The sequence below is a fragment of the Cibotium barometz genome, chromosome 23 (assembly GCF_041138505.1).
Source record: "Cibotium barometz isolate CiBa-2024 chromosome 23, ASM4113850v1, whole genome shotgun sequence".
NCBI classification, from domain to species: Eukaryota; Viridiplantae; Streptophyta; class Polypodiopsida; order Cyatheales; family Cibotiaceae; genus Cibotium; species Cibotium barometz.
Genome location: NC_141068.1, coordinates 28058375 through 28080569, shown reverse-complemented (window position 1 = coordinate 28080569; position 22195 = coordinate 28058375). Strand labels below are relative to the sequence as shown.

At 42.4% G+C, this 22195-nt stretch overlaps 2 protein-coding genes across 5 annotated transcripts in view; both read left to right on the top strand.

Moving 5' to 3' along the window:
* Positions 1–8012: 8012 nt before the first annotated feature.
* LOC147625814 (AT-hook motif nuclear-localized protein 11-like) overlaps positions 8013–22195 on the top strand; it is a 33698-nt gene continuing 19515 nt past the window's right edge. For 3 of the 4 annotated variants that reach the window (XR_015268733.1, XR_015268732.1, XM_086817382.1), the window contains exons 1-2: positions 8013–8945; positions 9135–9187. Coding sequence is in view for 2 of the 4 variants with exons in the window: in XM_086817382.1 (XP_086673508.1) it covers positions 8228–8945; positions 9135–9187 (771 nt within the window). In the remaining 2 variants the exon portion in view is untranslated. The remainder of the gene's footprint in view (positions 8946–9134; positions 9188–22195) is intronic. The other variant, XM_086817381.1, reaches the window with a different exon arrangement.
* On the top strand, positions 9195–14494 carry LOC147625815 (uncharacterized). The gene is made up of 2 exons (XM_086817383.1): positions 9195–11147; positions 11189–14494. Exon 2 carries the CDS (start codon positions 13485–13487, stop codon positions 13878–13880), a length of 396 nt encoding a protein of 131 aa, XP_086673509.1. The 5' UTR covers positions 9195–11147; positions 11189–13484; the 3' UTR covers positions 13881–14494.

Below are 22195 nucleotides of genomic sequence, written 5' to 3'. Positions count from 1 at the left end.
GCAGTACTTGGAATGCAAAAACGGAGGGCGAAATGACTTCAGATCAAAATTCTGAAACGAACATGCCCTACGGGCTCTCCCACGGCATATACTAACCTGCAGACGCTCGTGAAACCTCGTCGCAATCGGAGGAGATGAAGCGGCAGGTGCCGGTGATGCTGCCCGGGAGGAGGAAGCCTGCTCTGATACCAATTGTTGGAATTAGGGTTGCAGGAATGCACACACAACTTCAAGAAGATGAGGAAGCTTGAGCACAACACAGTAGTGTATTATGAGTGCCAAAAATGAAAGATAACAAGCCCTAGAAGATAATGGGCGTATATACAATGCACGGGGGAAAAAACCTCCTAGTGAGGGAAAAAGTGCCCCGGCGGTCCTAAGTGTGTTCACACACATCACTACTATAATATGGTAACACATATGGATGTTAGCATAGATGAGGTGTGTATTTTTGGACCTTATGGATACTGACACGAGGTGATGGTTTATGCAATTGGGGCATTTATTTTTTGATGTGCTTTGATGGAGAGCACATGACCATCTTCATCATAGATGATAGTTCTTTACATTTTTCATTTGACCCTGGGGGTTATAGAGCCATTGTCTTGGTGAGTGCAAGACATGGATTTCCATTTGACCTAGGAGGTTGTGTTATGATTGAGGATGCATGGCTACATCATCTTTTCAACCCGAGTGGCATCATGTTCTATAGCTTAGGAGTTGGTCCATGGAGTTTTCCATTTGATCCACGAGGCTACGAGGACCTTTTAATGTTGATGTTACTTGTGCATCAATATTTTAGGGTTTCCATTTGATACTGGCAGCGACACAGCTTATTATACAAGATTATGGACTATTGACACTTACTATGGTTTATGACTCCACATGTTGTGTGTCTGTTTTGATTTGTTTTGCATGATCGATTTCGAGGATGAAATCACTATGGGAGGGGATGGTTTGTAATGTAGGAAATTATGTGCTTGGTTGTACTACACATGCACATGTGGGATGAGGGCCTAAGCACATGATATGGGGTATAGACTTGGGTTTATGGGCAGCCCATGTGTGAAAGGTCCTAGGAGTAAGTCACTTATGGGATAGTTTGTACAATCTTTGATACATGACCATTTTGGTTATCTCCTTACCTAGAGTAAGCTTCCATGGCCTTCTTGGCTATTGCCTTAGAATGGTGACCTACACCCATGTTGTCACTCCATGCCTTGAGTGGCCAACCTTCTTCCACAACCTCACCTTTGTTGTTAGAAATTGAGGAATACCATGGGGGCTAACTCATGGTACAGTCGGTCTCGGTGTTTGTTTCGTATACAAAATGAACAAAAACTAAGATTGACAACTTAGATTTGTAACTCAACATGAAAAAGCCATATGAGGGTCTTGAAAACAACTTGTTGGCAGTAAGAGGCCAGCTGACTCCAATGTCAGGTTGCTCTTGTATACAGACGCTAGACAATAGCACTCTGCTTACCAAACTGTTCACTTTCTTGTGAGCAATAGCCACTTTGTCCTTCTTGCGGTTAGCGCACAAAGAAGCGGAGCTCGTAGCTATGGCAAGCTGGTGGTGGGGCACACTTCTCTGGAGGCGGGCAGAGACGCAACATCGTCGAGTAGAGGAGCCGGACGACAGGCACGGGTGAGGCCTGGGCGTAGGTGGAGGAGAGGGATGGGTTGGCGTGGAGGTTGCACCAGGAGGAGCTAGGAGGCGGGTGGCGCTTGTCGCCTGATGTGCGGGCAGAGTGGAGTAGAGCTGCATGGCTGCAGCAGGCGCCGCTGGCACCGCATGCTTTTTAAAAATCATTGGGGGAAAATAAAAGGTGAAAAGAGAGAAAATTGACTTTTATATAATAATAATAATAATAAAGAAAAAAAGAGAAAAATAAGTTTTAATAAGTTTTTAAATATAATTAATAATTACAAGGGAAAAAAGAGAGTGAAAAGAGTTTTTTTTAATAAAAATAAAATTAAAGTAAAACAGTAGAAACAATAAAAGAAAGTTTTTTATATGGAACAATAAAGAAGAAAAGAAGGGGTCGTTTTTCTTCTCTTTTCATAATTACCTTTGAAAAAATAGAACTAAAAAACAAAAAGGAAAAGAGAGTAGGAAAAAAGGAAAAGCATACTTTATTGATTTGTTTTTATTTATTAGTATTTTTTTAAAATAGAAAATCGAAACAATAAAAATACTTTAAAAAAGGCGTTTTTTTGAAATTTAATATGTATATATATGGGGGGGATTTTTTTTTGAGAGGGGCGGAGAGTTGTGCAGGAAGGTATGTGGCTACCTTTGCGAGCTGGCGGAGCAACTAGGTGCGCAAGAAGTAATGATGGCGAGGCGGGGAAGGGGCGCCGACATTCGACCCTAGTGCCGCCAGCAAAACGGGCGGCCCCACCGTCGCCCAGCACTAGTGCCGCCCGATCTTGGTGCAGCGAAACTGGAGACGGCGGTGCTCAAGAAGCAAGCAACTCTTGGGGCTATCTGCAGTTGCAAATAGCAACCTAATGGGATGGGCGTGGCTCTCATAACAATTCTGGGTAAGATAGGGTTAGTAGACCACCAATTAGGAGGCTTAAACAACTGAGAGAAGTAATAACCTAAAAGAAAATAGGGATAGTGATTGCATGACTCAAAGATCCTTTACTTAATGTGTTGAAGCTTGAAAGAGTACAATGCTTTTATAGGCTTTTAGAGCCTTATCTTTTGACACTTGGCAAGTGTCCATGACATCATTGCTTATCACATACACAGCTACTATTCACACTCTCTTATATACCTACTCACATATGTGAGTGTTCACACACACATATAAGAGTTTTTTCACGCACGTGAGACTTCGAATACCCAACAACAACGTAAGGATGTGACAGACGAGCTAACACACTCACATTGGGAAGTTGCATTTACAGCTCTGAGGTAAGATTAAACGACACTTGTTTCAACAAAAGGCAAAGGTATGCTATTACTTTAAACAAATAGGCACACTGGGACACAGACTTCAAGTGGTGCGTGGAGCTCTGCACTTGTGTCAAGGTATGTGAGCAAAGTACAAGTAGTAATATTTGGACTTTAGTGGTCATTATTGAGAGGGACAAGGAAATGATGCTAGTATAGATTGTATGATAACAAAATCCTTTTAGGACATGGGTAGGTTTGTCCTTCCAAGTCTTCAAGGCAGTTTTAATTAAATGATATAATATTAGGTTCAACTACTCTAGGCTCACATTATGTCTTGTACTTGACTCACGTCTAGGCTAGGTAGACTCATGCCATGTCAGGTTTCTCATGTCTAGGTTGGGTAGACTCACGCCACGTCCCTATAGGCTTGTGTTACGTCAATGTAGACTCATGTCTCATTTTCCATGTAGGCTCACATCGTGTCTTGTACATGGCTCATGTCGTCTACTAGGCTGGATAGATTCATGTCACATCCCTGTAGTCTCAGGTTATGTCCATGTAGACTCATGTTTGATTTTCACAGGGCTATGGGCTCATGCCCCCTAACTCGAAAGGTTTTTAGACCTAGTTTTTTAGGGTTTTCAAGATTTTTTGGACTTGTATGGATTGTTTAAAGGTTCCTATCCATGATTATGAGAGTGATTGATTGTTTTTGTTGATTTTAGATGTCCAAATGCTACTAAATCCAACAATGCATGAACAAAATTAAAGGAAATAACAACTACACCCTAATCCACTCAATTAGAAATTAAGCTTATGTTTTAATGGTGATAATCACTCATAATCACATTAGCTAAGCCACTTCTTGGCTCTTTGACCAATCTAAGCCTCTTAGAGCTTAGTCTAATGCAAATCACCAATCAAATTAGGGTTTCCCCTTCCAATCTTGCAAATAGAGTGTCAAAGCTAAAACAAAACAAGACTCAAACATAAGAGAAATAAAAACAACAAAACAAGTCTCAAACCTTTTAAAAACAAGATTTAAACAATATAAAAAAAGCAATCAAGACTCCAAAAGTGAATATCTTTCAAGGTGTGACTCCCTATTCAATATACTGAGCTATATTCTTCAATAAACCCAATAGCCACGAATGGATAGAAAAAGGAGATAAGCCCTAAGCTAGGCCCTGTCAATGGTGCCAAATATGTTCAAGATAATAGCTAGTCCCAATAGTCACACGAATGGATAGAAAAAGGAGATAACCCTAAGCTAGTCCCTGTCTCAACGATGCCAAATATGTTCAAGATAATAGCTTACCTTAGTCTATGATGAAACAAGTGTTAGTTAGTACTTGGACATAGAGCCGTACAACAGCAACTTCCCTTGTTTGCATCCTCTCCTTGTTGTTACAATGAGGAGACTCCTTGCTATAGAAGTGAGGTAGAGCTCTATTTGCCTAGATGGAGGCAAGAAGATGGTAGCCTTCGCACTGGTTCTCTCTCACAAGAGGATGGTAGAGGAGAAGCTCAAGTGAGGGAGAAGCATACACTCAATCCTAATCTTAATAAGAAAACCATCAAGCTATGCAAATATCCATGCTTAAATTCGAATGCAGGGGAATGAAAGTGTATTACTTAATGAAGAGGGAGAGCTCACTTGAATTAACTTACTTGAATTCTAATGCAAGGGAATGAAAGTGTATTGCTTAATATCAAAATTGACTTATATACAAATGGCTAGACCATAACTTTTATACAAATGGCTAGTGTTCACACTTATATACAAATGGCTAGCATTCACCCTTATACAAATGGCTAGTGTTCACACTTATATACAAATGGCTAGCATTCACCCTTAGCCAGCCACAACTAGAAAAATGGTTCAAGGCCAAGTCTATTTCTAACCTTAAGCAAGTATACACATGAAATGTGTGACTTCCCTTTTTGGTATTAAGCACATGGTATGGTAAATATACTTCATAAAGTCCATCGTTGTCTTACAAGGAATGCTTCCATTACATGCGGGTAAGACGATGAAGCGCCTTATGCCGCCTTACGGTAGGACAGGTAGGCGAAACCATGTTAACTAGCAAAGTGGTTAATACATAGTGTAGTCAATGGCAAAACATTCTTCTCACCTCTCTTATGATATATCTTGATTAACCTAGGGCTGTATGGGGAAGAGTTCCATTTTTTAATGAGAACTCCCAAAGCATCATTACAACTTTACTTACATCCTTCCAAAAAACTTTTGCCATCTTTTTAAGACAACACTATATCAAGTTCCTTCTTATTAATAAAAGGTTGTTCTCGTCAATAAGAAAAGTGAGTTATAGGAATTCACTTTTCTTCGTCTTGAGTTTGATGGCTAAAACAAGTTTCTTAGCTTTAATTAGAATTGGTTGTGTTTTGTTCACTTCTAGTTATAGGTTAGATAATGGTGGTTGACAATTGTATATCTCATATCTTAGAGATGGCTTTTTTATTAGAGGTAAGCTTGAAAAAGACATGCCACTATGAAACTAGGAGGAATTAGCATCAACCATTTGTACATTTGTACATTTTGAATTTTACATTTTTAATATTTTTAAAGCTTGTTTTTATAAAATGATAAAAGTGCATCATATTAAAGTATAACATACAAGAAAAGGTTTTACAATATATTTGAAATATTTACGAATAATTATAAGAATCTTTCAATATTTAATCAAGATTTACAATGTTAAAAGAATATAATTGAAGTGTGTTGGTAGTTGCTTATTGGAAAGAGGGGATACAGTTTTCTATCTTCACTATCAAATGGCAATTAGAATTTAATATTAGTGTATAAGATATTTCTATGGGAATAGAAATTTACATGTAATATGGTGCGGATTATCTCAAAAACAAAGTTTGTCTCACTCCTTAAACATTTTTGATAAAGCATTTATGTTTTGGAAGTTCTATTTAAAGCATCCTTTAGGCAATAATTTCTGCACAACCATTCATAAAATGATAAAGAATAAGAAAGTAATACCCATCTTTCAATTGGATAACACCATATCAAGGAAGAGGAATGGAGCTACAAAAATTTAATGCTTTTATTGAGGACAATGGTATATCCATCCAACATAACAATGAAAGATACCTTTGATATTTTTATTAACAAACAAATTTTTGATGCTTCACATCCAAGATTAGATTGGTTCTTGAATAGATGGTTTGAGCTATGCCTTTAATAAAGATGAAATAGTAGAGAATGTATATAAGATAAATAAGCAAATAATTACTTTAGTAACAAGTGACAAACTTACGTAACATTAGGAAAGATAACTATTTCACGATGCAGATAGGTAAATGTAAAGCAAGCTTAAACATATGTTAGATTCATATCAAAGTTTTTAATATATATATATCAAGCTTTGACACATGCTAACTTTTTCATAGAGTTATAAATACGTTACTAAAAATTTGATAAATTTTAAGTATGCTCAAACACGTAACCTCTTAACAAATATTATGTTTTTCCAACAATAATATATGCTAAATTTCCTAAAGTACATATCAACTTCTTCATACAGACATAAGTACTTAAAAAGAAATCGGGGGAATGCGAATTCAAGCACATCTAAACCCTTGCATTGATGTTATAATTACTTCACACAAATGCAAAGTAGACTAAAGCACATTTCATTATTTCTAAAGTTCTAAATACATGCTAAGCAAGCTCAAGCACATACTCAACACATATCAAACTCTTAGAAAAGTTAACTTCACTGTTGAGTAATTTAACAACTGCAAAGGCAATGCCAATTCCTTGGAAGTTAAATTATCTCCATCTCAAGTTTCCTATTCTCCACCTCAAAGCCAAGGAGCTAAGGAAAATAATAAATAAGATGGAAATTAAGGTATATACAAAACAATGTTTTATATGAAAGTTTTTTTGAATGTTCATGGTTATTCACTTAAATAATTTTGATTTGACCACTATTCACAAATGTTCAAATAGTTGAATTAGAAATAATGCGAATCATGATTATTTCAATGCGATTAGTAGGTAGGAATGAAGTTCCTAAGGCCAATACATATTGTTAATGCGGAAAAATTCTATAGGGAGCTAGAAAATGACTTAGAATGGGTTTCAAGCTATTAATGTAAAAGAAAGTGAACACTTTACAAGTAGAGTAATGATTTATTTTAGGCTATCCATATAAAAGAAAGTGAATACTTTAAACTTTCTAAGTAGAGTAATGAATGTTAACTTGAGAGCTTCTCGAAAGTGGACAACCTTTTGTTGGAATCTCTACCTTTGTCATTCAATCATTTGGAAAGTTTTTCACTATTCATTCTCTAGGGATTTGGATTTGGATTTGGATTTGGATTGGAACATACTTCTAAGAATTTGGAAGAACATTCTAGAGTTCCATGCAATGATTTTGATCACTAGCTCTAAGTTTGTGATTGAGAAATGTACAATCATAAAAGTTATCCATTGGCTTAAAAAGGACATTTGCTTTGGGTAGCTAAACTTGAAGCAAGAGCACAATTTACAAGAGTTTGTCATGGCCATTCATACCCATGCTTTCCCACAATAGAAGACAGCCCCCACGAGCAAAAAACAACCACACACACACATGAAGGATGAGATGTTTTTTGTGTGTGTGTGTGTGTGTGTGTGTGTGTGTGTGTGTTGTGTGTGTTGGTGGGGGGAGGGGGCATGCTTCATAAACTGTACAAGTTGTTAACACACACACACACACACACACAAACACAAAAAAAGATGGGTCGTTTTTTTTTTGTGTGTTTTGGAGAGGGGGGGAAAGTGCTGCATGCTTACAAGTTGTCTTCACATATGCGGTAGGTGAGTGAGTGTGAAAAGAGGGCTTTGGTTGAGGTGCTTGGACGAGCACTTACCTTCTATCTAGGCCAAATGCTTTTGTACAACATGAAACATTATGGCAGGGATACAGTGGGTTCACATGAGGGTGACTTAATAGTACTGGTCTCTTTGCTCTACTGCTTCGATGGTGGACAGAGGGCATGTGTGTGTGTGTGTGTGTGTCTGGTGTAGAGCTCGATAGCGCGCGCGTGTGTGTGTGGGGGGGGTGATGGCTCAAATTGTGGAACTCCATTACTAACACACGCCAGGTGGCAATCCACCCTTGCCGATTGTCCCTCTGCATCTCTCTCTCTCTCTCTCTCTCTTTGCACAAACCAACAACTACTAGTTCTTGCCTTTTATCGATCTGGGAGGATCTTGCAAGGCCAACAAATCGTTATATATATATAGTTTAACCTCTCTTATCGCTTCTCTTTGCCTGCTGAGACCTCCTATGCATGGAAGAATCCAAGGAGACGATGGGGCCTCGTACATCCGCCAAACACCACCACCACCACCACCACTGTAGCAGCAGCAGCAGCATTGCTATACAGGGGCCACCAGCATCACCAGGACCTGCCTCCTCTTTCGCTGCATTCTATCTCCACCATAACCAGCACCTACAGCAGAACCAGAACCAGAACCAGAACCAGAACCAGAACCAGAGCCAGCATCACCATCATCATCATCAACAGCAGCAGCAGCACAACATGCACCCCCATCGCCAACTTCAATATCAGCATCAGGAGCACCAGGCCCCCCCGCATCCGCTTTGCACAGCCGGGGATGGCGCTGCAAACTTCCCCCCCACCACCAATCCATTCACTCCTCATCCTCCACATCAAACAGTCCATGCCCCTGCAGCAACAAGGCCTAGCCCCGGCCCAGCCTCTACCCCTGGTCCTGGCATCCACAACCTTGCCATCGTCGCTAACCCTACCCTTTCTGATGCCTCCACCACCACTCCTCCCCAGCCTTCTGAGCATCCACAGACGGTTGGTGTGGCCATGGACATGTCATCACCTGAGCCCCCCTTCAAGAAAAAGAGAGGAAGACCCCGAAAGTACTTGGCCGATGTCAATGGCTCGGCATCCGCATTAGGACCATGCCTCTCTGCTCCACCAACAGCAAAGAAAGGTCATCATTATGGAAAGAAAGCACAAATGAATGCTCTTGGTATGGACTCAGTGAACCCTCTCTTTGTATTGTGTGACTCTTAAGAATCATTATCATTTTAATAAAGTAATTTGTGTGTAAATCAGTGTCACCAATTAAAGGTTCCAAATGCAGCTGATTACAAGTATCATTGATTTTTTATATAACAAATGATTTGGATGCCCTTAAAGTTCTGACATTATTGTTCAGGCGCAGCAGGTCAAGGTTTCACGCCACACATCATAACGATAGCTGCAGGAGAGGTATTCATTGATTTCGAATCCAAGTAGCCAGATTTAATGTCATAAATAAGATAAATAATCTTGGTAGCGCCATCTTACCAACATAATTGATCTGGGCAAGGTGGGGCTAGTTAATCTAAGGTCTAGACTATAGGATTAAAGTCTAAGACCCCTGTTAGACCTCAATGTAGCCAATTAGTCAAAACTAAAATTTGCATGGTTACAACTAGATTCCCAACCACTACGATAAATGTCCCTTAATAATATGCCAAGGGTTGTTTGTTTCAATGATGAAGCAACTTGACTCAGCCACCTCCCTTGTATGTATGTGTTATATGTATAATGTACCCAACATACTTATCCCCGATGAAAACTTTTTGGTGGTCCGTGTATCCATGTACTTTATCAGCATACGTAATGTCCTTAACCATTATGCTCTCCTCTCTCCCTTGAACTAATTTTGATTTTCCAAGAAACTACTTTTACATGCTTGGTTAACATGAAATTGCTATCTTGAATTGCTTTTGAAAAGTTGGCTATACCCTCTTGAAGCCTTTTGCAGTTGCAAAAACACAAGAAAGGAGATAAGAAGCAGAGCCCATTAAGAACTTGTAAAAACTAATGCTACCTTTCTAGCTGATCGTTTTTGAAGTAAAAGATTATAGTAGGCAAGCTCCCACACTGACAGCTGCATGTTTTAGGAAAAGAGGTGCCTTTAGCTTAGAGGTAAAGATAATCAAGATGACGGTAGAGGTTTTACATTGTTGAAACAATCATGCAATTCCCAAGTGCTTTAACTAAAAGTTGATAGTTGTTTCCTGGATGTAAAAAGGGAATGTTGATGCCAATGATCAAAGTCATGGTGTAGGATCAATATTGATATCACACTTGTGATTTCGAGGATTCACAAAGCTTTCACTGATGTTTTGAACCTTACAAAGGAAAAAAGGGGTTTCCAATCAAAAAAATGGAGAGCTCTGCAAAGAAAGAAGCTTCAGGCTGTGATTAGGCACCTTTTGTGGCAGTAAACAACCAAGATTAATGATAGGTATTATACCCCAGGCAATTAGAAGCAACTGGAGGACATAACCTTGCAGTTTGGCATTTTGCTCGTATTTTGGCATTTATTTGTCCAAGGACCTGGCCAACAGTAATTCATTTGGCCGGCTGCAACATAGGGGTATTTAGGAGCCTATAAATAGGCAAGTTTAGTTCCTTTTGTATTCATCTGATCCTAGGCTTTGTGGGACAGGTCATAGGCATAGATGTTATCTTTTGGAGGCCATGATTGGCTAAGATCTATGCACATCTGGAAACATATATACAAAAAACATTGTTTTAGCAACATATCTCTCTTCTCTCTCTTCATCTTTGTGTTTTTGCATAGTTCGTAATACAGGCGGTTCTTCATGTTACACGGGAGAAGTGTGGCCTTTGCATGCTTGGAACTATTTTCGCATGAACTATTTTACCGCATGCAAGATCTGTGTGCCTAGTTTTACGGGTAGGGGACGCCCTCTCGTGAATCGTGCATTGGAATCTATACTCTAACCTCGCTTGTGGGCTGTAGACAGGTGGTAGGTGTGACTCTCAACTCTTTGTTTAAGCTTACTAGAGTTATAGTTTGCCTTGTTGTTTTGCAGGTCCACACTGCATTAAAGTACGGTTGGACAACTTATTAGTGAGTTTGGACATCATGCTTCATTAATAAGTGGGCGGACAAATTTTGGGTCATTTACCCCTGCCGGTCGGTTAGGCTATTGGCCAAGCATCCTCCCCACTTATGGGAGAGGTGTGGCTCTGTTGAGAGGGATCAATGGCCACCCACTATGCATATGGAAACCTTCTCTGCCTCTTCAATGGGGCACCATCTTTAAAGAAGCTGTTGAAGATTTTACACATAAAAACACTCCATACGCTCTCTTGCTTGCTCCTTGGAGGTTGTCTTACATGGTGAAGCTTGTACATGGTTCGATTATAGGTTGTCTTACATGGTGAAGCTTGTACATGGTTCGATTATAGGTTGTCTTACATGGTTCAATTATAGGTTTCTAGCCCCGGATTGACCTATTCTTTTACTCTTTCATGGATTTCTACATGATGGCAAGGGTTGTGAGGGAAAAAGGACGAGACATGTGAGAGATCATAGCAAATCAACACAGCATGAAATGGATGAATGAGTATATGAATAATGGTGAATGTAATCCAATACAAATCGACCTTTGTATGAGGTACTGATGAAGTGACTCTGAGTAGTAGACCGGTGATGAAGCAAGGTTGAGAACGAAGGTTGTGTCGGGGACAACGGTGGAACTCCGTGAGGATTTAGATGCCTGTGAATGCAGGGCTACTGCAAGATTAGGGTGCTGAACAAACCTGGCCGTTAATGTGCGCTGCGCATAAGGCAGAGCGCTGATGATGTGGCTGTAGCAATAGGTGCAGAGTCCTTTGACTGGATGATGAAGTAGGGACAGGAGCGCCGATTGGATTGCTGGATGCTCGATTATGATTTGCGTTGAAGCTTGATGATGTCGACAGAGACGTTGCAGCTGGATGTGTTGATTTACTGGGAGCAGGCCATTGCAGCACGCAAGTTGATGAAGATGATGTGTTGGTTGCCGGGCTGCTGCTGTGTGCAGGGTAGAGCTGACGGTTGGAAATTGATGATAATCAATGATCACCGGGCTGCTGTTGTGGTGTGCTGCGTAGGTTGAATGCCCGTGATGTTCAATGATGATTGTTGTGTCGTGTTGACTGTCGGGCTGTTGTTGTGTGCAGGGGTAGAGCTGATGGCCAGATGATGTATCTGGATAAGCGTTGATCATTGGGTTGCTGCTGTGGAGTGCTGCGCAGGTGGTATAGCCGATGATGAACGCAGGTTGATGAAGATGATTTTGTAATTGTAGGCGGGTGTGCGTACACTGTATATAGCAAAGGTTCCCCACCCGACCAGGTCGGCTGGCCTAGTTGGCCAGCCTGGCCGACCTAGTCAAAGAAACCTTTTTAGGCCTTTTTAATGAGGGCCTTTTGGGCGGCCTTTTTGGGCTGGTTGTCACACACCCCCTCTTAGGCCAAAAGGGGACCCCGAGAGAAGATGATGAAGATTGTAATTGGGTGAAGAGGAACATGATGAAGTATTTGGCATGTTGGGGTGTAGATCATTCGTTCGTCTCTTCGTCTTTTATAGAGTCTTTTGAGTTTGGGCTTTATTTGATCAATGCCACAATACAAGGGGTTTTCACATGCATGAATGCCCATATGGGTTTTCGTTCACACATGCGCCCCAAACACAAAAAATAGAATACGATGCAAAGGGAATGCAAGATGGTAAATGCTATGCAGTGGGTTTTCCCTTGAGCAATGCCCTCACGGGGTTTTCACTTACTCATGCGCCCTTTACAACAATGATAAATAATGCAAATGGTGAGGATGGTCCCCCTCTCAAGATGTTGAGGGTGATGGTGGAGGACCGATGTCGATCCGCTTGCAAAGATGCTCGAGATTGACGGTAAGAATGTTGGCACGGTTGTTCGCCCGCCGCAGGAATGTACTGGAGCTTGATGGTACCAAGCTCAACTTGTTCCCCCGGGTAAAATGAAAATGAACACCAACATGCTTGGTACGGTTAGAAAAATTAGGATTGCCGGCCAGGGCAATTGCACTCTGACTGGCGATGAAGATGGTAGTAACCTTGTCCATGGGAACGCGCATCTCCTCAAGAAGCTGATAGAGATACATAGCCTCAGTGGTGGCGTCATAGAGAGCACGGTACTCGGCCTTAGCTGAAGAACCTGCAACGGTGTCTTGCTTCTTGCTAGACCAAGAGAAAGGGCTAGATCCAAGTGTACAAATAACCACCATGTGAATGTCGAGAATCGATATCACCGGCCCAGTCAGAGTCCGTGTAACCACGCAGGGTGAACCCACGATTGAAGTGAAGTCCGAACATATAGGTACCCGCTAGATAGCGAACAACCCTCATCGTTGAACTCCAATGTGGCTCCTTCGGAGCATTGAAATACTGACTTAATATGGATGTGCTGTCATGTGCAAGAATTGCCATGGACATTCTCAGAAGATAATCCAGAAGGGGCAGCCAGAGAGATGATTAGAACTAGGATTTGGAGCATGAGTGTAGATTTGGCTAGTGTTGGACTTGGAGAAGGACATGGTTGACCTATGTCACTCGAAGTCGGGGCTTGGTGCCCTCTTGTCTGAGGGCCTGCCTCTCGCTCTACCCCCTAGTGAGGGTTAGCACGAGAACCGTGGGGAGGAACCACCGGAGGCAATCTCTTGGTCTGTGGCAAGCTCTAGCTAAATGACCCATCTGTCTTCAAATGAAGCATTGGCCTGGAAGGCCAGAATACTCCACGCGTTGCTGTATGGGGCTGCCTTGGAGGCTGCTGGCGAGGCTACACAGATGTGTAGGGATGGAATTCTAGCTGCCCTTGCGAGGGCCGAGGCAGCGGTGGGGGGGGACTCTATCACTCTCCCGATGGCACCACCAATCACCGGGAGAAGAGGAAGGTACTCCTTCCTCAGGCGTGGGAAGCAAACTGTCACTGGGAAGCTCGAAATGACAGCCAATGGGTCAGACATTGGATCGAAGCCGTGCTACCATCGTACAAAGAAGGCCTACGCAGTACACAGTGCAAGGGGACTCAGCTTCATGACTCGGTTTGACGTCGATGGCGAGTCGAACTCCACTTGGTAGTATCTGCACCCCAAGGGGTGAATATCGGTGATCTTGGCAGGTTCGTCGATGAGGTGGGCCTGAAAAAGATCCTTGAGCTGTCTGCGCAGGGCGGCTACCAACAATTTTGCAGACTAGGTTGAAAGCCTCAAGTGAGGCAATAGTCGTGGCAAGAACTTGTAGATCTGCTTCGGAGAAGTAATGCAAATGACGGCTTTGGTCGGGGACGACGGAATGGCTGCCGTGGACTCCTCATGACGGTGAAGACTAGAAAAGGCCGAAGCTTGCCGAAAAAGCTGAAAACCCAAAAAGAAAGCACTAACCTACACTAAAGGTGAGAAAGGAGAGGGATGAGGAACGAAAAGGAGGATGAGGAAAAAAAAAAAGGAAAGAAAGAAAGAAAGGAAAAAAGAAAAAAGGAAAAAGAAAAATAAAAAAAGAAAAAAAGAAAAAGAAAGAAAGAAAGAAAGAAAACAGAAAAAAGGAAAAAAAAAGAAAGAAAAAAAGAAAAAGAAAGAAAGAAAGAAAAAAGAAAAAGGAAAAGAAAAAGAAAAAGAAAAATAAAGAACGAAAAAGAACAGAGAAAGAAAAAGAAAGAAAGAAAGAAAGAAAGAAAGTAAAAAGAAAAAAGAAGAAGAGGGAACCGGGTGGATAGCGAAGGGGGGGGGGAGGTGGCTCTGAAAAAAGAAAGAGGAAGGGCAGACAACGAAGAGGGGGGGGGGGCGGGGGGGGGGGGGGGGGGGGGGCGGGCAGAATGCAAATGGAGGGCGGAAGGAAGGAGGGGAAAACGGGTGGGCGGAAACGCTGGTGAGAAGAGGAGGGGTGGGGTAGAAGAACGACGAAGGGAGGCAGGCAGCGAAGCGGTGAAAGGGTTGGGGGGAGGGCGGCAAGCATGGGGCAAGTCGGGGCGCACATTAGGGTTGGGGGGGGGTGCTAGCGGGAGCTTGCGCACGACTGTTGGACTTGAGTTCCACTTTCTTTTAATGGTCTATGGTTTTTTTGACCTGATTACGACTTGCTATCACTTTCCTATATAAAGGTAAGTCATGGGTCATTCATAATGATTCAAAGATGGAGATTGCAGAGCCAAGACCAAGGACATGCAGTCTAACGAGCCAAGACCAAGGACATGCAGTTTAACAGTTTGGATCAGCCAAGTACATCTCCAAATCAGCGTTTTCCATTAACGCACAATGGAGGACAGGAAGCATAAGTTCATTCAAAGCATTCATAGTCTAGATCTACATTGGATCTATGAGGAATATATAGTAGGAGTAGGTTAGGTAAAGAGTCTCTCTCTTCTCCTGTAACTTGGTTGAACACAATGCTAATCAATACACTTAAATACACTAAGATTTGAAGGACACTTGCTCAAATACAAGAAGTAAATTGCTGAATTGACAAGAGGCACACAATGAGCCGGAACGGCCGACCCCTCCCTCGAGTAAATTGTATTACTATTGGAGAAATTCAATACATAGTTTCACGGGCATCCATTGCCAAATCCTCCATGCCAATGCATATGAAATTCAGCATTTAGAAAACAATGGTATGTCGATGTAGATCACCAAGGAGCTGCCTTGATGCCCGGCCCGACTTCAGTGCCCATATTCTCTACCATTGGCTCTATGTTCTACCAAGCAAGGTAGCAACATCTTCAAGAGCACATAGGACAAGAGAAATACTACACAGGGCGGCTAAACAAGGAGTCCTGTCCTTCTACTGAGTAAGTAATGACAATACATTGTCCAATTACCTTACCAGTCTTCATAGAAGTTGTTGCAAGCGGAAGCCTTCGCGTTGGAAGCTTTAGAAGTGTGGATATCTTCGATTTGCCGCAATCCTTCGCGACAAAAGTCTTCAAGAGGATGAAGGGAACCTTGGGAAAGCTTCCCCTATGGTTCAACTTGAGAAAGGAAGGCTGAAATTAGGGTTTTCAGCAAAAAGACCAGAAATTACAGCAAAAATGAGAGCTGTTTTGCTGAATTTCAGTCATTGGGAGTGAGGAGGAGAGTGATTAGCACTTGGAAACACTCTTGGAAGCTTTGAAAACACCCTAACAAGTTGGGTATGGCTATGGAGAGCTTGGAAATGGAGAGAAATGGTGGAAAAACAGAGTTTTCAGCCTCCAAAAATCCTCATGAAGAGAAAACACGAATTTCTCTTAATAAGTAAGTGAATTGGGGTCCAATCAGGTGAAGGGACATGGGGAGATGCCCATTTATGAGTAAAAAGGGAGGATCAGGTCCTGGACATTGAGTCTTGTCCGCCTCGGGACTTCAGTGAGTGTGAACTTGGAAGCGGTCATAATTTATAAGTGACTTTTGGGCGCCTAAACTTTAATGAAGTGGGAACGCACTCACTTATAAATATTGGCTAAGTCCTAAGGGCTATTTGAGCCTAGATTGGGTAATACTTACCACCTGTTCACATGCCGCACAACCATGTCAGCAGACAGTTTCACACGCACGGTTCACGGGCGGGCGTCCCCTTACCTGGAACTACACATTGGTCAAGTAAGCATGAAAACAGCACGTAATTTCAATTGCAAGCAAGCACATAAAGATGCTATGCAATGTAGCATTGGCATGAGCAATTTCCGTTCATGAAACCATATAAGACCAGGCGTTTCCAGGCAAGTATATGCGATACCAGACCCAATGGAAAGCCAATCCTCCAGGCGTTTCCGGGCATGTACACAAAGGCACAAGTCCCAGCGGAAAGCCAAGTCCTTCAGGCGTTTCCGGGCATGTACACAAAGGCACAAGTCCCAGCGGAAAGCCAAGTCCTCCAGATATTCCGGGCATGATAACATCAAGTCCCAGCGGAATATCATATCCAACTATACAGCATGACACGTGTCAATCACATGCATAGGCACATTCCATAAGCCATGGACACCAATCCAATATGTACATAGTGTGAAAGCAAGAGTGAACCATTCGGATGGCCAAATGGTGACATTCCCCCCCCGCTTCTAAATAGTTGTCCGCAACTGAAATGCATCCAAATATGCCTGTAGTAACTGCGGGCAATCTTCAAAGAACTCTTCATCTACCCATTTAGCATCAATGGGAAGATAGTTCTTAAACTTCACAAGGTAACGCCTCACAACTTTGCCTGTAGCAAGCTTGCGTTCCTTGTGATACACAATCTGTTCTGGCTGCAAGATCTCCTCAAGCTCATCCACTTCTGGTGGATCCTCAATGACCATTTCACAGGGCTCCGGCCCTACATACTTGCGAAGGAGACTCACATGAAAAGCATTGTGTATGTGCCAATGACTAGGTAATGCCAATCTGAAAGCCACTTCATTGATCTTCTCGATCACTCGAAAAGGCCCATAGTACCTGGTTGCAAGCTTAGGATATGCACCCTCTTTGCCAGGCCTTTTTGCAAGTCTTGCTTTCTCAAATTTCAGCAATACCCAATCATTCTCTTTAACATCCAATTGCCTTCTATGCTTGTCGGCAGCCTTTTTATGCTTATCTTGTGACCTTGCAATGGCTGTCCGCACCTGAGCAAAAGCAATATCCAAGTCTCTTACATACTCATCAGCTGTAAATATCTCATCCTTTGTGCGAAGGATGGGTGGCAAAACCACCTTACCATAAACAATCTCAAACGGGGCCTTTCTCGTAGATGCATGCACCGTGTTGTTGTATGCAAATTCCACAAGCGGTAAGTACTTCTCCCAAGAAGACTTCTGATCCGCCACATAACATTTCAAGAGATCCAACACGGCTGAATTTGCAGCCTCACTTTGCCTATCCGTTTGAGGTGATAAGCTGATGAGAAGTTCAATTTGGTGCCCATATTATCAAATAAGGCCCGCCAAAAGAGACTTGTAGTCTTGGGATCTCTATCCCTCACAATGGACTTCGGCATTCCATGATGTTTGAACACTTGTGCAAGATATATTTTAACCATATGCTCAGCTTTGATGGTCTTTTTGACAGGCAAGAAATGAGCTTGCTTGCTAAACCTGTCCACAATTGTCCAAATTGCATCATTACCCTGTTGGGTATGTGGCAAGTCCATAATGAAATCCATTGTAATACTTTCCCATGGCTGCGTGGGAATAGGCAATGGCTGAAGCAAACCTGGTGCCTTTTGCCTATCAAATTTGACCTTTTGACAGGTGATACATGCACGTACATGTGCCTCTATGTCCTTCCGCATACCTGGCCAAAAGAAATTCCGCTCAATCATGTGCGTAGTAGGCATTATGCCTCTATGACCAGCATATGGAGGAGCATGGCACTCATCCAAACACATAGGCAATTATCTTTCATAAGATAACCCTCTTTGATCACATATGAGGCATGTGCATGACCAGCCATCAAATCAGCCCAAATAGTGGCAAAATCAGCATCCGTATGATACAAATTACGCATGGTAGACAAGTCCCCATGAGAGGCAACCGAGATAGCTGCTACATACGGCTTTCGTGACAATGCATCGGCCACTACATTCTTCTTTTCCGGGGTGTGCAAGATCTGAAAATGAAACATAGAGAGGAAATTGGCCATCCTCATATGCTTCTCTGACAATTTAGTTTGAGTAAGAAAATATCTCAAACTTTGGTGATCTGTCTTCACAGTGAAATCAGCCCCAAGAAGGTAATGTTTCCATATAGTAAGTGCATGAATTACAGCCAAGAGCTCTTTCTCATAAATGCCAAGAGATAGCTCTGCATCATGCAATATACGACTCTCATAAGCCACGGCATGTCCCTCTTGATTAAGGACAGCCCCTATGCAATTTCCAGATGCATCACATTCCACACAAAAAGGCTTTTGCAAATCCGGAACGATCAACACTGGACCATGAGTAGTTGCATCTTTCAATTTGAGGAATGCATCTCTCTCTACATTAGTCCATTTGAACACGGCCTTCTTCTTTGTCAAATCATGCAAAGGAGAAGCAATCCATGCAAAGTGCTGAATGAACCTGCGGTAGTAAGAGCATAATCCAAGAAAACTGCGGATCTCATGCACCGAACTCAATTCGGGCCAATTCCGAATTGCATCAATCTTTGCAGGATCCATCCGCACTCCATCTTTGGACACAATATGCCCAAGATAATGTATCTCTGACAAGAAGAACTCACTCTTCTTTGCATTTATGAAGAGTTTATGCTTATGGAGCTCTTCAAAAACAATAGCCAAATGAGGTTTATGCTCTTCTTCGGTCTTCGAGAAGACTAGGATGTCATCAAAGAAGACACCTGTAAATTTCCTGTACCCACGGAATATGCGATCCATCATTCTATTGAATGTAGCCGGGGCATTTGTAAGACCAAAAGGCATAACAAGATACTCATAAAGCCCAAATGCTGTCCTGAAAGCAGTTTTGTGTACATCCTGAGGCACTACACGCACTTGATGATATCCACTCTTGAGATCAATTTGGCTAAAGCATGCCGATGCATCCAACTTGTCAAGGATGTCGTCTATGCGTGGAATCAGAAACCGATTCTTGATGGTAAGCTTATTCAAAGCTCTATAATCCACACACATACGAAAGGATCCATCCTTCTTTTGAACCAGGGTGAACAATATGGGGAAGAGCTTGGCTGAACCAAACCCTTCTCAAGCAGCTCATTTACTTGCTTCATGATCTCCTCTTTTTGGGATGCACTTACACGATAGGCTGGCCTATTAGGTGGTGAGCTACCCGGCACAAGATCAATGCGATGATCTTCCGGTCATACAGGTGGTAACTCATTTGGTAACTCATCAGCAAAACAATCATTGTGCTCTTGCAAAAATTTCAGCCTATCATTACAAAGAGTGTTTACATGTACATTAGTTTTCTCAATAGGATCTCGTACAAAAATCAAGTACGCAAAAACACTCTTTTTCATTACTTTCTTAATTTGTACATGAGATACAAGGGGAATGGTATCACCCTCTTCACCAGCATCAATTGCATGTTCTCGGCCTTTATGCATGAAGGTGATCCTGTTAGTCTTGTAAGCCTTGCACGGATCAATACGTGTATGCCAAGGCTTTCCAAGCAATACATCACAGTCATTCAAAGGCGCCACAAGAAAATCCTCATGATCCACATAGCCTTGAATGTGTATGCGCAACTTGCCAAAAATAGGCATGACCTGCACTTCTCTACCAACAAAGGCAGCCCCTGCTTCAATTTGAGGACCCATGTCCTCCACTTCAATACCCAAAGCAGCTGCCATCTGAGTGGATATGAAATTTTCAGATGCACAATCATCAAACATGAACAAAGCGGGCTGATCTTTGAGCTGTCCCCAAGCTTTACATACAACCCTATGTTTGCTATCATGTGAAGTGTTGCCCTGCACATCCGGAACCATATGCACATTAGGCTTCGGTACATTAGCATTTTCAACTTTGTTCTTCTTATTTGGGCATGCTTTTGCCATGTGCTCAGTGCTGCCACAAGTAAAGCATTTGCCTTCACGCATATATTGCTTCTTCTTCTCAGCACTAAGACCAAAGTTTGCCGGCTTATAAGGGCGCTTTTTAGCAAACTTATTTTCAGCTTTTGGACCTAATTTGGCTTGGTTTTGGTCCCTTTTAGGTGGCTGTCCATCATTTTGCAGGTTTTGGACAGCCCTCTCTTTGCCTTGAAATGAGGGTTTAGCCTTATTGGATCGACTCAATTTGAGTTCCAATTGCTCGGTGGCGGTGGCGGCGGCGATTAATTGGTGTAAGGTATGACCAGGATACATTTGTAATCCCGCTTTGTACACGGGTTGCAATCCCGATTGAAACCTTCTCTTCCTTTCCGCCTCGGTGACATGCATAAATGGAGACACCTCCAAAAGCACTTTCCAAAACTTTTGTACATATGCATTTACCGATTCCCCCTCATTTTGCTTTACCCAATCCCACTTCATTGTTATCTCATTCAATGCATTGGGAGGCAAGAATTGAGCATAAAACCTCTCCTTGAACTCTTCCCATGATCTAACGGGATTCGGTGAGAGCTTCTCCGTGAGCCACCAATGGGCAGCAGTGCCTTTCATGAACATGCTTACATGCCGGATCATGGATTTCTGAGTGAAATCCTCATCACTGAAAGCAATATCAAACTGGGCAATAAAAGCAAGTGCCTTTGATGCATCGTATTCCCCATGATATGTGTCAAACTTCACAGATTTGTCTCCGGCTTTGAAGTCACGAGACTTTGATGCATGTGTGTGCATCTCAACATGTTTTCCCCCATGTTTGTCCATTGGAGCAGTCCCTGTAATTGGCATCATTTTTGGACCAAAAGGTGATGCATAAGGCATAGATACATGTGTCCTGTAAGCATGAGGCATGGCTGGCCCCTCAACATGCATTGATACATTTTCAGCCATAGCTTCTCCCTCACGAGCACACTCGAAGGCATGAGTGGCATGAGAGATACGCGGAATACCTGCACCAACAGAAAATTGCAGCCCATGTTGCATGTGTCGTGCATGTACACTCGAAGGCATGAGTGGCATGAGAGATACGCGGAATACCTGCACCAACAGAAAATTGCAGCCCATGTTGCATGTGTCATGCATTGATACATTTTCAGCCATAGCTTCTCCCTCACGAGCACACTCGAAGGCATGAGTGGCATGAGAGATACGCGGAATACCTGCACCAACAGAAAATTGCAGCCCATGTTGCATGTGTCGTGCATGTACATTTTCAGCCGGCAATGGCATTTGACATACATTTTGACCACTGCCATAAACATTGTATCCTTCACGGGCTACATGAGATATTCCTGCATGGCGTGAAGTCACTGATTGTTCCTCTCCCATAGCATGGAGATTCATCCTCTTAGACATAACTTCTTGTTCGGGCACTTGTGGGGATTCCAAGACATGTGGGATGGTTGCCTTTTCTACATAGGCATCCTCGGTATGAGCCAAGTATGCACGTGCTGCATCCCTTGGTTGCATGTGCAACTCTTGAGCAATCATTGCCATTGCATGATCCATATAAGATTTAGCTTTCTTGGTCTTCAAATGGTCATGTACCAATGGATCCTCGCGGCGATAGAGATTCAATTCTTCTTGTTGTGCTTGGAGAAGAGCCTGCATACGAGTAAGTTCAGCCCTCAAGACTATCGACTCTTCTTCTTGCATCTTCTCTTTGCCACGAGACGGCTGTCCCACATATTCATGTTTCCTATTGTGCACCACATGAGTTTGCTCATCCTGTAAAGCATTGGAGGCATGCATTTCATTGTCCCTGCCTCTTGTATTAGCAACTCCAACATTCATTGTATGGCTGTCCATAATGTTCTAAGTGTAGAGATAGCTAGTGTTCACGGTGATCGTCTCTCACGATAGAAGTGAAAGAGAA